This window comes from Anthonomus grandis, chromosome 4, assembly GCF_022605725.1.
Source record: "Anthonomus grandis grandis chromosome 4, icAntGran1.3, whole genome shotgun sequence".
Classification (NCBI taxonomy): Eukaryota; Metazoa; Arthropoda; class Insecta; order Coleoptera; family Curculionidae; genus Anthonomus; species Anthonomus grandis.
The window spans coordinates 28,741,400-28,761,737 of record NC_065549.1 but is presented as its reverse complement, the minus strand read 5'-3'; the positions used below and the strand labels follow the sequence as shown (position 1 = coordinate 28,761,737).

General features: G+C 33.2%; 1 protein-coding gene and 2 long non-coding RNA genes across 4 annotated transcripts; 2 read left to right on the top strand and 1 right to left on the bottom strand.

Annotated features, from left to right (window-relative positions):
- Positions 1-452: 452 nt before the first annotated feature.
- Positions 453-3,569, top strand: LOC126735006 (uncharacterized). The gene is made up of 3 exons (XR_007660250.1): positions 453-570; positions 2,792-2,891; positions 2,950-3,569. It is a non-coding gene; the product is annotated as an uncharacterized LOC126735006 (long non-coding RNA).
- A 577-nt stretch (positions 3,570-4,146) lies between these two features.
- Positions 4,147-20,338, top strand: LOC126735002 (coatomer subunit zeta-1). Of its 2 annotated transcripts, none has more exons than XM_050438873.1 (5): positions 4,147-4,296; positions 4,362-4,607; positions 15,991-16,124; positions 20,003-20,157; positions 20,216-20,338. In XM_050438873.1, exons 1-4 carry the CDS (start codon positions 4,279-4,281, stop codon positions 20,124-20,126), a joined length of 522 nt encoding a protein of 173 aa, XP_050294830.1. In that variant the 5' UTR covers positions 4,147-4,278; the 3' UTR covers positions 20,127-20,157; positions 20,216-20,338. The 2 variants fall into 2 exon arrangements, with proteins under 2 accessions (XP_050294830.1, XP_050294829.1); XM_050438872.1 differs by having other exon boundaries at positions 4,149-4,296; positions 20,003-20,093.
- LOC126735004 (uncharacterized) lies at positions 16,725-19,244 on the bottom strand. The gene is made up of 3 exons (XR_007660249.1): positions 19,096-19,244; positions 18,387-18,716; positions 16,725-18,335 (listed from the first exon to the last, which is right to left on the bottom strand). It is a non-coding gene; the product is annotated as an uncharacterized LOC126735004 (long non-coding RNA).

Below are 20,338 nucleotides of genomic sequence, written 5' to 3'. Positions count from 1 at the left end.
CGTTCTAGATTTGGTCGCTGGATATCGATCGGACGCTAGCTTCACACACATCCATTTCTCTATATTTATGTGCTTTGTGAACATTATCGCTTCGAAGTAAGTGAAACTGTAAAAGATGAGTACTGCTTAAGCTTCGGTTTCCTACGAAGCGGTACCGCAAAAGAGCGGCCGTAATTTGACGGCACGCTTCGCAGCGAAAAAGCGTGTATGTACTTGCAAATCGAACTGTGTTCCTCCAGAGCGTTCGGCACAAAAAAAAACGCCACCGTAATTTCGGAAGCGGCCGCTCTGTACGTTGGGATAGTGCAAGCACGATTTTTGACGGTAGTATATATAACCGTTTTCGGGTGAACTGCGGTCTTGTGTAGTCAGTGTAGTGATTGTTCATTTAAATAATATCTAATAATTAGAAATGGCTGAAGAAAATAGTTGGTCTAGCGAACAAGATGAAATTTTAATTGATTTTGTTCGAACTCATGAATCACTTTTTAATGTAAAATTATCAGAATACCGAAAGACAACTAAAACAAAGCTTATGGCAGGAAATTGGGATAATACTTCGTAAAACAGGTGAATATTATTTATTAATAATATAATTATTATATACATATACATACATATCCAAGGTTTCAATGTTCTCTAAAGTAACGATCTTGTCATTCAATGGCGCCAAGTCCATTGAAATAATTCTTGAATTTATCACGAATTTCAAGTGATGTCTGTCGGGCACGTGCATTATTTTCCGCTAGATTAATCAGATTTTGTGTTGGTAGAGGCATAACATCATCAACTGTAGCGTGATTAGGAGCAGGTATTTTTGCTTCACGCAATATATTGTGCAATATACACGCACACACAATTAACATATCTGTTGTTTCGGGAGGTACAGCTATGGGTTGAAAGAAAATGCGAAAATATGCACATAGTATTCCGAAAGCATTTTCAGTTGTACGCCTCGCACGAGATAGGCGATAATTATACATTGCTTCATCATGATCATTAGCTGATTGCCTTCTTGGAAAAGGTTTCATTAGATTTTCGTGTAAAGCAAATGCCTCGTCCCCAAGAATAACGTTTGGAAGAACAGTGTCTGTTCTCGGAAGCTGTTGAGGAGGAGGGATGTTAAATTCGTGATTTAAAATCTTCCTTCCAAAATTGCTTTTAAGATATATTCCTGCATCTCCTTCCCGACCGTATGATCCAACGTCAATAGCGACAAATTTTAAATCCGCATCGACAATGGCAAGCATGACAATAGAATAAAATTCTTTGCAATTAAAATACAGGGATCCGTTTTTTTTGGGTGATTTTATTCGAATGTGTTTTCCATCTATTGCTCCAACACAATTCGGAAAGTTCCATTTGGATAAATATTGTCTAGAAATTTTGCGAAAATCTTCCATTGATGGTGGTGGTATGATATCATTGAGCATCCTTTTGACCATACTAGTTGCTACCTGTCGTATTACACCAACCCATGAATGACTTATTCGAAATTGAAATGTCAAAGATCTGTAGGACTCGCCGGTAGCCAGAAATCTAAAAAGAATGAGCTGTGTAATAAAAGGCAATACTGTTATAATAAACTGCTCATCATAAAAATCGACCCACCCACTTTTTTGGCCAATATTTGATAGCTCGCCATGAACGGATTTTGAAAAACTTGGTAAATTTTGACTGCTTGATTCTTTGGCTCCTATGTCTAATTTTATTATTGTAATATTCTGCACACAGGATATATTACAGGGTGTTAAAGACAGGGATGTTTTTTTTTTTAATTTCAAGTATTGTACACTTGTGGAGTAGTTAAGTTTGATGGTTCTAGTAGGCAACAATAGTATCTGTTAGATGATCCCTCGGGACGTTTTTAAGATTTTTTCAATATCTTAGCCTACTACGATTTTATAGTAATTTTTCTAAAATTTCCACTTTATTCCAGTGTAATCCCAAAATTCCAGAGAAAACTATGGAAGGTATCGATTGATTTTCAATGTAGAGTTTAATTATAGGTTATGTTCTTTTATTTTATGTACTTTGCTAGATCCATCGAAAGAAAAATGGAAGGTATCGCCTTCCCTTTCTTTAACACCCTGTAATATATCTTGTGTGCAGAATATTCCAATAATAAAATTAGACATAAGAGCCAAAGAATCAAGCAGTCAGAATTTACCAAGTTTGTCAAAATCCGTTAACTTATTTTTAAATAGCGAGCTGTCAAATATTGGCCAAAAAAGTAGGTGCGTCGATTTTTATGACGAGCAGTTTAGTATATTAATCTACGAGATGAGAAAATGTTTGATTATTGTCGAGAGATTGATAATCTTAAAAATTATAAAATTTTCCAAGAAGTGCTGTTTACAATCCTATTTTCAAGCATGATTATTTCTATCAGACGGTCAATGTAGCAAATACTGACAAAATATTTAATTTAGTATCTGTTGTGGAGAAGTGACATGGTATGGTATATGGTAACGGGAAAGCTGTACTGGAAGTAAAATGCAACAAATTGGGGATTCTGGAACTGTTTCTGCGAGGGAAGGAGAATACAGATAAGTCAAGTCTAAATTTTACAGAAAATTTCTTTTATTAAAGGCATTTAATAAAAAAAAATCTTGAAAATTTAGACTTGACTTGGCTGTACTCTCCTTTCCTCGCGTAAAATACAAACGTGACTCTTCCAAACTGTTAAAAATACAGTAATGTCAAACTTACATATTATTATAGACCTAGTTAAAAATAAACAATTACATATAATGATAGTGTGATGTTTAATTATTTTTTGACATTTCAGATATTGACTGCAGTAAACGTTGGGCTTATATTAGAGACTACTACATTAGGAAAAGGGGAAAACCCAGTACCGGATCAGTAGGAGAAGCTGCAAAAAAAAGGTCGGAGTTACTGAGTTTTTGAGATCAAGCTCCTGTATTATTCTTATTTTATTTTTAGAACAGTAAGTAACATTGAAAATACTGAAAAGACAAGTCAAAGCTCTCAGGAAGACATGAATCAGATCAATATACAAAACATGTCCGAAATAGATAGTAGCAAAGAACAAAGCTTGCCTATACAGACACAAGACACTAGGTCCTGGAATGTCTGCCGGACAGAATCGGAAAAGTCGGAGATATACAATACTCCTAGCATTGCCAGTACCAGTAGTACGACTTCTAAATCGACATTATATTCAGTAAAAAAACGTAAATCAAGTGCTAATTCCGACGCCCAACTTCAACTGCTACAAGATATTCCTCATAGAACAGGACATGTGCAGGAAGCTCAAGACGAGAATGACTTATTTTTTGCATCTATGGCTAAAATTGTTAAAAAACTACCTACACCAGAACAGGTAAGGCTTAGGCTGCAGATAGCTACTATGATTGAAAATGCAGAATTAGCACTATACAATAAAAGCAGGATTGTCCAGACTAATAAGAGCATCTGCTTTGTCTCTCCAGGATCATCCACCTCCAACTCCACTGCAGAAAGCAATGATTTTAATTTTTTAAATACACTTCAGACATTACAATAATCTTACATTACATTGCCATTACCATTGTTATTAGTTACATTTACTTACCTTAAAAAAATACATAGCTTTTGTTCTGCTGATATCGGCTTTTTAATTCGATTGCTTGGTCTCACAATATCATCGTGAATTTTATCCAATACGTAACGAAACAATTCCGGAGATAATCGAAGATATTCTTTAAATTTTGTGTCATTTGATATAAGATGACGGCATATCAGAATTTCATAGGCACCATCCGTCCCCCGTTTTTTATAAATATCAGATTCTTGCCTTCTGCCCTCCTCTTCTGACGATTCTTCATCCTCAAGAACTATTAGAATAGCCAAACTTAGGTCGTCTATCTTGCAAATACCACACACAATCTTTGATTTGAACTGTCAACTGGCTCTTGCCACCGTATTTTATCACACCGTATTACTTTGCAGTAATATTCACCGTCCAAAGCGGCCGTACTACTCGTTGACAAAAACGGCTGCCAAATTACGGCCGCTCTTTTGCGGTACCGCTTCGTAGGAAACCGAAGCTTTAGTCATTTATATATTAGTACTTTATTATCTATGTACTTAGTATAGGAGAATCTATACTGGCCATATACTCTTGAAGCTACTACATGTGAATTCGACATAAGACTACAGCTGATTAGCTCAATTGGACATTGACATTTGTGATCTTGTGTACGTGTTTTTGGATGTTTTGGCTCCAAATAGCAAAATAAATTTTCTTCAAGTAATTTTATTATAGTTAAAATGGAATGTTCTTTATTGGTAAGTTTATACTGTTATCAAATATTATAGAAATTAAGTAACATTAACACCTTTATTTTATGCAGGAGCCTATGCTGTATACTGTGAAAGGTATTGCAATTCTGGACAGTGACGGGAATAGAATATTGACCAAATATTATGATAAAAGTATTTTCCCGACACCTAAAGAGCAAAAGACTTTTGAGAAGAACTTGTTTAATAAAACCCATCGAGCCAACGCAGAAATTATTATGCTAGATGGTCTTACTTGTGTGTATAAAAGCACTGTTGATTTATTCTTTTATGTCATGGGAAGCTCAAATGAAAATGAGGTAAACCAAATAGTTTTTAATATAACACTTATAGCAAAATCTATTTTAATATAAAGAAAAAATTTAGCACAAGTGCAAAACCAGGGCAAAATTTACAAACCATTGGTTAATTAGTGCAGGTTTGTTTTATCCATTGAGGCACCAAGGTGGCACTTCTTGCCCTGCGTGCACCCAGTTCTGCACAAGCTAAGGAGGTCATGCGGTTTGAAGTTTATAAAAATTGCATATAAGTAAAACTAAATTTTAAGGAAAGGTATCATAAAACATAACCTCAACTAACAGCAAATTTTTGAATTTGTTGTTAGTTGATGTCCATTGTAAATAATAATCCTGAGATTCCTATATTTCTACTACTATTCAGTGGTCGAAGCCCTCTTAGTTCTATGTGTGCAAAACTACTCAGCCAGAGTACTGTAGGAATCATTTTCTTGTTTAAATTTAAGGCAATCAAACATAATACCTAATAATCATAGAATATCTTATCTAATCATAGAAGATCTAATTTTTAATATTAATGTAGAATACCATCAAATGTCAGTTCAACAAGCATCAGACACTTTACTCCCAGACAATTACCATCATGTAGCAATTACTTGTGATATTTCTTATAATAAAAGGATTGGGCAATTAGATTATAGCACTATTTATTTTGATTTCCACAATGCTGATTTTTTAGGGTTAAATAAATCATATATTTCAACCATAAATCAGGCCATTCAATCTGACTCTAAACAGTTTAGGAATCATATTAACTCATAAATCTCTGTAATATTCCTCATTTATTGCTCAAGGATGTGAATACTAATATTGATCCTTTGCATTATATTCAACAAGTGTCAATTCAATTTTTTTTTCTTTTATCCTGTTAGCCTTACTGACGTTAGAGATGCAATTAAAAGCTTAAAAAACCATAAATCAGCTGGAGCTGATGGGATATCATCAAAATTACTACTCCTTTTGCCTGACTCAGCATTGAAGGCCTTAGCTTCTGCCATAAACAATTCCTTTCATAATGGCATCTTTCTAGCATGTTTGAAAGAGGCAGTGGTTATCCCTCTTTATAAGGGTGGAGATTTCAGTGAGCCTTGTAATTTCCGTCCAATTTCTATATTATCTACCCTCTCCAAGATAGTTGAAAAACTTGCAAAAATCAGAATTTTGTCTTTTTTGCCACATAATTGCATTTTATATGCAAATCAGTTTGGCTTTCAAACGGGAAAAGGGACTCATGACGCTGTTTTCGGTTTTTTGGAGAGTGTTTATGTGTCCTTAAATTCTGGAGAGTCAGTGGCGGCAGTGTTTTGCAATTTATCCGAGGCATTTGATTGTGTAGATCATGGAATACTGCTGTCTAAGCTCAATAATTATTGCTTTAGAGGTGTGGCATTGCAATGGCTGGAATCCTATCTGTCTAATCGTAGCCAAAGAGTTACAGTATCTGGAGGTTTATCCGATTCCAGATCCCTTAAAACTTGAGTACCTCAGGGTTCAGTATTAGGAGCACTATTATTTTTGCCCTATGTAAATGATTTGGGTTTATTAAAACTGCAGGGCAAAGTGGTTCAGTTTGCTGATGATACCACCATTTTATTCAGCTGTTCACATCAAGTCAGCACAAGCCAAGGCGAGGAAATTACTATCGGGGTAGAAACAATTATTGTTATGAAGCAATATGCAATACCAGCGTCAAACTGATAATAATAATAATAAGCCTTTATTTCCAACAGGCAACTTGCCCAATAACAGGAAACAGTTGCAAAACAATGAAAAATATAGTTAAAAAAAACACACACAAACAAACCTAAAAGAATGAAAAGAAAAGAAAAAGAGTAAAGTCCCATTCTCAAAAGTTATCCAAAGAATTAGAACAAATAACTATTAATATGATATAAAAACCCAATTATAAAAGTTTAACAAGATAATCACATATTCAACAAAATTAAATTAAATTAAATTAACTGCAATATACCTACTAACTATAACTTAAACACATGGGTCTTAATCCCAAGAGTAATGATCCACCAAGATATCGACAATCACATGAACCGGAGAGAAATTTATATCGCACATGTGACAGATCCGATTAAATATAGTGCATATTGTATATAGTGGCGATTTCAACAGGATGTTAGTATGAGGCCTTGGCAGAAAGAATGTTAGGGGATGTCTAGCATTAAGCCTAGGCACCATGAAACGTACACCGGAAAGAAGTACAGGACTATCAATGAATCCATTCAGTAACCCATGCAGGAATTTTACAGAGAAGATCATTCTTCTGAGTTGTAATGGATGTAGATTGAAGCGTTCCAATAGTTGCCGATGATCAAACCCTCTTACCGGATATATGCCATCCTGCCTGAAGGCCAAAAACTTAGCAAATCTACGCTGAACAGATTCAAGGAGACCAACATGATTCTGATAGAGCGGGTTCCATATAATGCAGCCAAACTCCAGTTTTGATCTCACAAAGCAACAGAAAAGCAGTTTTAATGTAGACTCCAAAGTAAAACTCTGAGAACTTCTAATTATGAACCCAAGCCTTCTCAGGGCTGACTTGACTATGTTATTGAAGTGTGGAACGAATGTAAATTCAGAGTCAAAGGTTATACCAAGATCAGTAATTTGCTCTAATCTACTCAAAATAGTATCATTAATAAAGTAATTAAAATTTAAGGGTGTTTTTGATCTAGAGTAACTGACCACACTACACTTAGCCGCATTCAAGCCTAACCTGTTAACAGCACACCATACCTCCAATTATTATATAATATATATTAATATAGTATTTAGACAGTTCTGAAGAAAAACACAATCCTCCAAACCATATACATTTAAATATAGCTTCAAATCATCGGCAAAAGCCAGCCTATGACAAGTGAGTGACTCAATCAAGTCATTTATAAAAAAACTAAACAGGAGCGGACCCAGGTTCGAGCCCTGTAGCACACCCGACGTTACGTTAAAAAGTTTCGATTTAAAGCCCTCATATTCAACATATTGAGATCTACCAATCAAGTAGGAATGAAATAAATTAAATAATCTCCCTGAAAAACCATACTGAGTTAATTTATGCAGCAAAATATAGTGATCTATCCGATCAAAGGCTTTTTGGAAGTCGGTATAAATAACATCGACTTGAGTATTAACATCAAGTGATTCACAGATGTGGCTAGACAGACAGGATAAGTTAGTAACACAAGATCGCCCGCTAAAAAATCCATGCTGGTCTACAGAGATGAGTTCTTTTGCGTGACTAAATAGCGACCGATTCAGGATAATTTCGAAAAGTTTTGAGAAGTTACAGAGTAATGAGATTGGCCTGTAGTTCATGATTAAATCAGAGTCCCCAGCTTTTAAAATAGGTATTATTTTAGCAGTCTTCCAAATTTCAGGGATTTGTTCTGTTGACAGTATTAAGTTGAAAATGTAGGTTTGAAATGTAGGATAATACCAGGTACCTGACCCCTCCTCCTCAAAGTTTTAGAGGTTATAGTGGAAATAGAAGAGGTAGATTTAATAGAGGATTCGCACAAAGAGGCAGAGGTAATGCCTTTGTCAGGACGTATGAAACACAGCAATCGCAAAACCAACGGGAACCCCATTTGGGTCCAGTGGGGGAAATCTAAATATTTTTAATTTGGACCTCTCACTCTCTAATTTTGTAGTGGTTAATTTGGAAATGACGGGGAATGACAACATAACATTATTGATTGATACTGGAGCAGATATTTCACTAATTAAGAGAACAAAAATAAATCCACAGCAAATAGTAAATAAATCAAACGCTAGTCAAATCAAAGGTATGACAGACGGTATAACAAATTCATTAGGTATGACAACAACGCAAATTTACTTTAAAAATGCTTATTCAGTGGAACATTCATTTCATATAGTAAGCAAAGATGTTCCGATCCCATCTGATGGTATTTTAGGTCGTGATTTTATTTGTAAATACCAGTGTTATTTAGATTATGCTAATTGGACTATGAAATTGCTAAATTCTAATAGGAGCATCACTATACCGATTTATAATAGTCCAGAAGATAACATCTTGATAATACCACCTAGATGCGAGATTTTACAAAAAATTAAAAAATTAGAAAATCTTACAGAGGATGCTGTTGTACTAAATAAGGAAATTTCTCCAGGAATTTTTGTTGCTGGATCAATAGTGTCAAGGACAGGCCCTGTTATACGAATAGTAAATACTACATTAGAAAGTGTTGTAATAAAAAATGCCAATATCGAAACTGCAAAATTAGCCGACTATCATATTTATAATTACGATTGTGACACAGAAAATAGAAACAAAGCTTTGAACGCGGAATTAAATCAGAATATGCCTATTTTTTTAAAAAGAGAAGTTGTTCAGCTATGTCATGAATTTTCAGATATTTTTGGGTTAAACACAGACAAATTAACAACCGATAATTTTTATAAACAAGAATTGAGACTTGCAGATCCAACACCAGTTTACATAAAAAATTATTGCACACCACATTCACAGATTCCAGAAATAAATTCACAAGTTTCAAAATTATTACAAAATGGTATAATTGAACCTTCTACATCAGAATACAACAGTCCAATTTTATTGGTTCCTAAAAAGTCAGCAAATGGAGAAAAATCGTGGAGATTAGTTACAGATTTTAGAGCATTAAATAAAAAATTATTATCAGACAAGTTTCCATTGCCAAGAATTGATGACATATTGGATCAGCTAGGGAGTGCTAAATATTTTACTACTTTAGATCTTAAAGCAGGGTTTCATCAAATACCCTTGCAAGAAAATTCAAGAGATATTACCAGCTTTAGTACAAGCTCAGGATCTTATACAAGATTACAAGACCTTGTACAAGATTACCATTTGGTTTAAAAATAAGTCCAAACAGCATCCAGAGAATGATGACAATGGCTTTTGCAGGTTTGACACCTGAAAAATCATTTCCTTATATGGATGATCTTATTGTTATAGGATGTTCTAGAAATCATCATTTGCAAAATTTGAGAGATGTTTTTCAAACTTGTCGAAAATACAATCTTAAACTAAATCCTTCAAAATGTGAATTTTTTCAGCAAGAAGTAACATTTCTTGGGCATAAGATAACTGATTCAGGAGTATTACCAGATGAATCAAAATACGATGTGATTAAAAACTATCCTATCCCAACTAATGCCGACTCAGCTAAAAATTTTGGCGCATTTTGTAACTATTACAGGAGGTTTATTCGTAATTTTGCAGAAACTGCATATGCATATGCATCAAAATCATTTACTAAAGGCGAAGCTAATAAAGCTACAATTGAGCAAGAGTTAACGGCTATTCATTTTGCAATAATCATTTTAGACCTTATTTATATGGCAATAAATTTTTGGTAAAATCAGACCATAAGCCGCTTGTATACTTATTCTCAATGAAAAACCCCTCATCAAAATTAACACGAATGCGATTGGACCTTGAAGAATGCGATTTTGAGGTTCAGTGCATTAAGGGTAAAGACAACGTTGGCGCAGACGCACTATCAAGAATAAGTATAAATGATCTAAAAAATCGACAAATTCAGTCTTTACAAATTTTGGCAGTCACAAGATCGATGACAAGAAATCAAAAACATGATAATAATTTATCTGAGAGAGTAAGAGAAGAAAACATCACGCTAAAGCAACGAGATCCAAAAATATATGAGGCCTTAGACAATTTCAGTATTTATAAATTTCCAATAATTAAGTTTGACTTTAGACCCAAATATCTTAGGATACTTCTGGGTAACAAAGGTTTCAGCGCTGAAACAAAAATACAGATCACTAATGATAGCATTTCTTTAGAGAAAATACTATCTCAGCTTGAAAAAATGGCTAGTGACTATAAACTAAAGTATTTAAAATTAAATATAAATGACCAAATTTTTAAAAAGTGTACGATAAATCAATTAAAAGAAGTTGGTCAATCTATACTGAAAAATATAAGTATTACTTTATATAAGGATCCTCAAATTATTAAGAATAGAGAAGAAAAATCAAGATTGATAGAGAAGTATCACGATAATCCACTCTTTGGAGGACACAATGGTCAGAAAAAATTGCTTAAAAAGCTAAGAACTAAGTACCGATGGAAATGAATGTCACGAGATGTTTCCTTGTATGTAAAGAGCTGTCTAAAATGCCAACTAAACAAAAAGAGATCTACACTTATAGAACCTATGATTTGCATTCCCACACCTCAGAAAGCTTTCAATATTACGTGTATTGATACTATTGGACCTTTTATTAAAACTGCGAACAATAACATTTATGCAGTCATCATACAGTGTGAACTTACCAAATATATTATCGTAGTACCAATACCAAATAAAGAAGCGGCCACAGTTGCAAGAGCAATAATGTACGAATGCATATTTATATATGGCCCAATGAAGGAAATAAGAACAGATTTGGGAACGGAATATAAGAATGAGGTGTTAGATCAGTTAACAAAAATGTTGAAAATCAATCATAAGTTTTCCACCGCATATCACAGCCAAACTATTGGGGGATGCGAAAGAAACCACAGAGTCCTAAATGAATATGTAAGAATGGATATAAATGATGCACAGACGGATTGGGATGATTGGATAAGATATTACAGTTTTTGCTACAATACAACACCCAGTATATATCATAATTATAGACCGTTTGAGCTAGTCTTTGCACGCAAGGCGGTTACCGATGAGGCTCTTTTGAGTACCAGAATTGATCCAGTTTATAATATGGATGCGTACTATCAAGAAGTAAGATACAGGCTACAATGTGCGAGTAAGCGCGCTAATGAATTTATTTCAAGATCCAAAGAAATGCGTAAAATTCAATATGATAAAAATAAAACACAAAGTTTGCATTTAAAACCCGGAGACTTAGTTATGCTGACTAATGAAAATAGAACAAAATTTAATCCTTGGTACAAGAGTCCCTTTTCAGTGATAAGGTCAGATGGGGTAAATTGCATTGTAAAAATCGAAAATGGTAAAGAAATTAGTGTACACAAAAATCGGTTGCAACCATTTATTCGATAAAATTTTGTTTTTTTTTTTGTATAATCTTAAGTAAATGTATTTATAGGTACTAAAATAAGTAAAAACGCGAGTGTAGTGCATATTTTTAATATGGTGTAACTCGATCCAACAGTGACTATAGTGATACCGGTATGCACGAGTAAACATAATAATATAATTATAAGGTGTAAAAGACCTTTTAATTCTTATCCTAGGTTAGTGGCAAAGATTAATTAATCAGCAAAAAGATAACAAAATTGCATTCGTAAAAAAAAAAAAAATTAACCATACAAGTAAGCAAACAAAAATAATTGAACAAACATTTTTTATCCATATTTTAAAATATAAATTTAAATAGTAATTTGTTTAACAAATTATACAATAACTTCGGTCAGACGCTTTTGGTAAAGAATGTCCTCCATTTATGGCCAAAAATGAAGTCCATTCTTTTAAAAAGGGGAAGATGTAGTGCAAGTTAGTTATCTAAATCTGAATCACTCTATATATTCTATAAATTACTATTAGGTAACTGATTAATCTGTGTCAATTATTAATACTGCATTGTAAGCAATATTCTTTTGTAACACCAATTGGGGGTATCTAGGCTGCCTAGTGATAGCCAGTCGAGGTACAATATACGTATGCAAAACATGACGTCGTTTCGTTTAAGTATCTTGGATTTGGGGTTATAAATTTAAAGCGATTTGCAAAAAGTAAGCAGGCCACTGCCTGAATGTAGAGGGAGAAGACAGTGTGTATGCCCAGCCTAACAAATAATGGGCGACAGGAATCTCTTGGTATAGCCCCACAGATGTAACGTACAGCACGCTTCTGTAAAACAAGCAGCATTTATACACTAGATATACTACTACTAGATATAAACTAGCACATATAAATTTTTGTTTAATATGATTTTCTAACAGAATTGTAGTTTTTGTGTCATTAACTATATTAAAGAAAGAAAAATGATAATAGTGAAAAGAAAAGTAATTTAAAAAAATATTATCTCAATACATTTGAGGATCCAGGTTAATGTGACATTTTCGGCTTGTTAATTTACCTAAAAATTACATAGCTGAATTTTGTCCCTTGCCTCATTCAAACTTCATACATACAGTATTGTGCAAAAAGATAGCAACATTGAACTTTCCTGTTATATATTTTTTAGTATCTATTTTATAAGTAAGGTTTATATATTATTTACAAGAATAGTTAGAGCCTGTTTATATTTTCATATTATCATATTTTTTGTATCATAATAAATAAATCACCAAATTGTTTTATGCAAATTTATTATTCAAAAATATAGCAACAAAAAATAGTCTTGATTCTAAAAAAAATATAACCCAACTAAATTAAAATCAATTCAATATTTCATGTAGTACTCCTTCTCCTTTATAACATCTGCACATCGTCTTGGCATGGACTCAATTAATTTCATAATATAGTTATTGTTCACTTCTTTCCAAGCCTTTTCCACTATTTCAAAGAGAATATTTGTATTAGAGCATGTTAGGTGCCTGATTTTGGTGTCAATGTAATGCCATAAATTCTCTATAGGGTTTAGGTTTGGCGATTGAGATGGCCAGACCATTACATTTATTTTTTCATCGGATAGCCATCTCTTAACAAATTGAGAAGCATGTTTTGGATCGTTGTCCTGCTGAAATATGGCTGTTACTGGCATGACTTCATCCATATATGGCACTAAATGTGTTTGCAGAATGTCTTTGTACATGAAACGATCAATTTTGCCCACTATTCTTACTATGGGTCCCATGCCACGGGCCGAGAAACATCCCTATACAAGAATATTTCCCCCTCCATGTTTAACTGTGGGGCAAATGTACTTTTTGTTTAATCTTTGTTCACTGTTTGTCTGACGTACATCACTTCATCAGTCCTGAATAAATTATATTTAGATTCATCACTAAATACGACTTTCTTCCAATGAGCTACAGACCAGTGGACATGAGATTTGGCAAAGTGAAATTGAGCCTTGACGTTCTTCTTTGAGAGTAACAGTTTTTTGTCGGGGCGACGAGCAGGTCAGTTGGCATCAAGTAATCTTCTCCTTACGGTACTGGAACTGAGGTTTACTCCTCCACCCTCTTTTAATTTTGCCAAAATTTGGGAAGAAGACAGAAAAGTATTTTCTTTGGAAATTCGTAGCAGCTGCCTATCCATCCTCAAATTTGTTTTTTTGGGTCTACCAGGAATGGGCGCCGGTGCAGCTGTTCCAGTAAGGTGAAATTCAGTGCAAACTCTGGATACATTTGACCTGTGAAGCCGTAAGCTTCTTGCGATGTCACTCTGCCTAACACCATTTTCGTAATGCTCCACAATAATTTTTCTTACATCACCAGAGACGGTTTTTGAGCGACCCATTTTAAGTTAATTCTGAGATTCAAAAATAACAACTTTACAGCAGGTAAATCGATATTTAACTGATAAAATAAATGCGAAACAAGAATGTTGCTATATTTATGCACATTGTCTAAATAAACAAACATGAAGTTCCTTACTCTGCATTGGCATTCTTATGATATCTCGGTATATTTATAGATAATACAGAGGCGTGTACTTAAAAGTAAAGAAATAATATGGAATAAGTAAAGGAGCAAATAATATTTTTGAAAACATCGCTTGTTGCTATATTTATGCACAATACTGTATACAGAACACCCTGTATATGTATGTATATGTACCTTATTGAATAAAAATTAAAAAAAAAATTACCCCACATTTTACTCATTCCTTTCTGACAAATATAAGATTTCTATTCTTTATGTCTTGAAAAATTTATCTGCATCTGTTAAATTTTATACCTGCACGAATTTTTAAAATAAAATTTATCTTGGATTATCTTGAAAAATTTCTTTCATTTTAACAAGATTCCATGAAAAAGAACTAAGCTACCCATTGTGTTCAACTTTAAGATGTCATTTTTATAGATATAGAAGTCAAGTCACATTTCTAATTCTTATTGTATAATCCATAAGAACTAGAAAACATTACGACATACATAATTATGTAAGGTTCAAAACAAAAAAGAGTTAACATTTTTATGATTTCTAACTTTTTTAAATAATTAAATCCTTTTGCAGATCAGCTGATTAGCATCTCATCCAGAGGCACACTAGTTTGTATAAACATTGCTATTAAGAAATTTATTTATCTTGTAAATTTTTAAATTTTACAAGAAAATTAGTTTGAATGTTCTTTTTAACTTGCATTTACACAAATGCTTACACAGCGCGAGTCGGAATGAATGCAACAAACTTTACGTCATTATTGTACTCGTGAAAATAATTTTAAAACACCCATATATTCTTGTGATTCTTATTCGTTTTCAAAATACAGCATAATTACAATATTACGAATTAGGGCCGCCCGACTTTAACTTTGTACACCTCGTTTTTAAACCAGCCCACAAACAATAGCCCAGTGCTGTGAGGTCTAGAGATCTTGGAGGCCAACCAGTAGTCCTCGACCAACCGATAGTCCTGGAAACTCTTCGTCCAAATATTGCTTGACCTGACCAGCGAATTGTGCGGGAGATTTTCTAAAATGTTTGAGCCAATTAATGATATATGAGTGTTAATTATATTAATTTAGTAGCAATTCTTCATGAGCTGGTCATTCCATGCATCTTCTACCAAATTCAGAATATTTTCTACTTCTTCTAAACCTTGTCCAGTGGCTTGTTCAGATGTTATGTTATTAAGGGGCACAGTTCCGGTCTCGCAGTATTTGTTGAAAGCTCTGACGTATACATTTTGTAGAGATTTCTCCAGTGTGGAAATGGTCGACTGTATTCTTGAACAAAACGGACCAAACAATCGGTATCTACAGCATTTGTGATAAGAAGGGGCAGGCAAATTATTAAACATTTTAATTACGCTATCATTCAAAAGTAAATGAGAAACGAATAAGAATATGTTAGTTTTTTAAATTTATTTGCATGTGTACTATACTCACCTGGAGTTTGGTGCGTTTCTCCCGACTCACCCTGCCTACACAAAATTTAATAAAGATACCAATAACACGGAGAATTCTAGAAAGAAACAAATCCAATAAAAATTACGTAAATACGACACTCGACGTTGTGATCAATCATCTTTAAACTAAAATTTTTGATCTTTTTACCACAGTACTTCATGCGAAACTTGCTATTGCATTTATATGGGAAAAATAAAGCCACTATAATATTATAGTTTGCTATTGTATTGTAGACATAGTCTTTGTTTTTTCTAGTTTGCCATTTTTACCAATAACAATTTTTTAACTCTGGTATTCACACTTCAAATCAAAATGTAATTAAACAAGTTGAATTTTAAAATATTTATTTTTAGCTTATCTTAATGAGCGTCCTTAATTGCCTGTATGACTCAGTCAGCCAAATTCTAAGGAAAAATTTAGAAAAAAGAGCAGTATTAGAATCCTTGGACATTGTCATGCTTGCTATGGATGAGATTTGTGATGGGGGGTAAGTAAGAAAGTGCTGGGGAGCTAATGACGCAAAGAAATCTCTCAAAACATTAAAAACGTTATAAAAAAAAAGAATATTCATAATTCTACTGCTAATTAATAATGGCAAATTTTATATTGTTTATAATGTTAATTCAAGACTATGCCTATGAAATGAAATGCCTGTGTTAATGAAATAACAGAAATACATTTTTAAGTACAGACATTGAAATTTAATAATAAAAGTACACGTGCACAATTATTGTGTTAGAACACTATGTGTACCATACAATATCTGTCTGAGTTGTACCAGATGCTATTAAATGCTGTTTTTCTTTAAAGCTCCTAATTGAATCTAAAAATACTATACAACCTAATTAGTTCAATGAGCGGTTAAGAAATATGAGGGAATCAATTGTATTCTGCAAGCGTATTCTGAAAAACTGGCCTTGAGCAAATTAATATTTTAAAATTAAAAAAAATTTAAAACCTTAATTTTTTTAATTTTTTCAAATTTATTTTTTGTTTTTACTATGTGCGGGGGAGCCAAACGAAAAGATTGCACCCCTATTTGTGACCGGTATCTTTTCAGAAAAATGCCCAGACACGTTAATTTTGATTTCTAGGAGAACGTCTTTTCAATTATAGCCATATAATACAGGCTGATCCAAGAATAAGATTACAGTTTCGATTTTTAAATGAAAACCCCCATTTTTATTTCAATGTTTATAAATTATAGATTCTTTCTAAATTTTTAGGAGCGGTTTAAAAAATGTATACCTATCTTCAATCATTAATATGAAAATATTTGGGTCAATAACTTTGAGTTAATAACTTTCGACTAACTTAGCATTAAGTATCAGTCAGTGTCATCGTATGTCATCGAAAAATATTTTCTTCGATTTCAAATTGTTAAGTTACCTACCTAGTTGCGATTCATATTGAACAATGATTTATTCAATTTAAGAAAAGATAAAAATACCAAAACTGTATTACCAAAATGGAAGCATCGCTAGAGCTAGCTACTGCCTGGTTGTTTAATGCTTTAAATCCACACAAAAATATTAAGTTTGTGGCTAAGTTAATAAAAAAATTGGAAGAAACTTAATCTGTGTCTAATATTTGCAGTAATCCAGTTAGAAATGAAGCAGGAGGAATAGGAGTTTTGGGACACGTAGCACTTCACAACATCCAAAGGTGTTGTAGGTGTTGGATTTCTTAGGATCATCATTAATTTCTTTAGAATTTACGCGCTTAATACTACAAAGAAGTTTGAAAGACAATAAATTCCACCTGTAGAAGATAAAATTTGTCCATGGGCTTCATGAGGATCATTTTGGTAGAAGATAGGAGTCTTGCGAACTAATGTTTCAACGTATAATGAACAACGCAAATCGTGTTATTTAATATTTGTTTCTTGGATTAGTGTGCATATGTCTGTCTATACATGATGATGGAATTAAACATAACTGTCGATATTAGACTGACTCGAATCCACATTTGTTTTTAGATAAACTCTCGCTATATCCTGAAAAAATAAATGTGTGAGCCGGCATTTTCGAAAATCATATTGTAGGACTTTTCTTTATTCCCGGCAACTTGACGGGAGAGACATACTGGAACATACTAGAAAAAACGAAAATTATTTCCAACAAGATGACTGCACTATGTGGCTCCAGTACGACAGTTTTTGGACACCCATTTCCTGGATCTGTTGATCGACAGACGAGGCCCCATTAACTGGCCGCCAAGATCTCCGGACTCAAGTCTTTTATATTACTTTCTTTGGAGAAAATTTTAAAAGTAAAGTTTTTAATATGAAGTCAGATTTCATTCAAGATAGCTAAAATCTCATCCAAATAGATTCGAACAAAATTTTTATTATTGCATGGAGGTAAATGGGCACCACTCTCAGTAGTAATCACCTCATTGATCTACCTCTTTATAACAAATAAATTTTTACTTATCCAGATTCTCACGTGTGCGTTATTTTTTGTTTTGTTAATATTCGGAAAGTTGTTTAATTTTAAAGTAAAGTCTTGTTACTATGGTAACTATATTTATAACGCAATAACTTATTTTTGGATCATTCTGGATTGTACGGTTGTAGATGAGAAGACGTCCCCCTAAAAATCAAAATTAACGGTTCTGAGCATTTTTCCTAATACATACCAGGACATTCACAAATAGGGGTGCGATCTTTTTGGTCAGCCACCCTGAAAAATTATATCTAAAAAATTAAATACAGTTATTTCAAGTTTTCATTTAACTTTTTTCTCACCGTAATGAAATAAGCAGACAGCTTTCTGCGGTTCGTAGATGACAAGTCAATTTAATGTAAAACCTTGAGTCGAGTTTATCGTTATTGAAGCGCCTTTAAAATAGCTGCACTTATCACCTATAAACATCGGTGTCATTGATGCCACCACGCCACACGAGATCGCCGACGTTGTAAAACACAAGAATTTTGTCGAAAAGCAGCACTCGTTCAGCCGCATTCCGCAGATCGGATTATGCCGTGAATCTACCAACACCCTCGTTTCTTTCGCGTAAAGTCAATAGATATTGTATTTTGTATTAGGCAAATTCATGAATTTAGAAATAAGCAAACCTAAAAACATTACGGCAAATTAAAAATATTTAGGATAAAACTAAAAATATGGCATTAGAACCTAAAAGAAAAAGAATTAGAACATAATCTCAGTGACAGGGAGCTCAGGTAACAGAGTTAAACGAAGTTTTTCAGTATTAAGGCACATAGTTATATAGGCATAATATGTATATAAGAAATTTAAGTATTCCTATTTATTGAAAATAAGTGCATTAAATAATAAGAAAACCCAATATTTTATGACGATGCATCTCTAGCAAAATTGGATGAAAGTATAAATAAATGTCGAACTGATAAAAAGACTAGAGTAAGCAGCCTATTGTCTAGTAATCCAATCTGTCTCTACGGAGCAATTTTATATAACACTAAACATACAAACCTTGAAGAACACTGAGCACAAAATGAATACAAAAATAACTTAAAAAATCATCTTACAATCCTCAGTTTGTTTTCTATATACGTACTAATGATTTTATGACATTGAATTTTAAATTAAAATATCTCATAAATGCCAGTAATTTTTGACAGCGTCACATAGCTCGCTTGTTTGTTTTCCCTTATTATGTGATTTATAAACTTTATTGCTATAGTTACTTTCTTTGTTTAGCTTTTTCAAGCATTCATTGTAAGATTTCCGAGCCTCTTATATATTTGATTTAGTATTATTTACTGATAACTACCACCAAGCTACCTAAAAACATTAAAACTGAAGTTTTAACTGTCGTTGCGCTACGTGTCATGTATAACCAAACTCAGCGAGGGAGCCACATGCTGCTCCAGAATGTGCGCTCGTCCATTGGCTCTGCAGCAAATGTGACAGTTTCGCATTATCGTGTATGTTAGTCTTTATAATTATCACTCATTGACATAATTATATATTGTCACAACCATTAACCTTACATTTCCTATATTTAAATAGACTAGCAGTCCCTTTATTTTCCTATTTCTTTTAATTTCATCAAATAATAAGATAACCAAGACTTTCTTCTATTGTTGTAACACTCATATATAACTTGAAAATGTCACGTCCTAGAAGATGTTAAATTTAAGCAGCCTGAACATCAATATTTTCGCACAATGAAGGTGACACCGCTAGGCCCAATTTAATATTATTTGTTTGTTGACTAAAATGCGACAAATAAATGATGAAAGAACTGAGATAATAAAGTGAAAAATGTACTTATCTGTCCAGTCTTAAACATCAAATTTCTGTCTTGGCTCCCCACACGTAGAATATAGAACATTTATGAAAAAAGTGTTCGTATTTGAACTTTTTGTTGTTACAGAATTGTAATAGATGCTGATTCCAGCTCAGTAGTGTCAAGAGTCGCCCTTAGAAGTGACGACATACCCATAGGAGAGCAAACAGTTGCTCAGGTAACCAACGTTCTTAACTCATTATTTTGGTGATGTTATTTTTACCAATTCAGTATTTGTTATGGTAAACAAGTTTTTATACCTATATTAAGGTTGACTAATTGTTGCTATATTTATTATAGGTCTTTCAAACAGCAAAAGAGCAGTTGAAATGGTCTTTACTTAAGTGAAGTTAGTATTAGAGGAATGTGAAAAGTGTATTTAGTGTGATGATATATTATTTACAATAAAAAATGTAATATTTA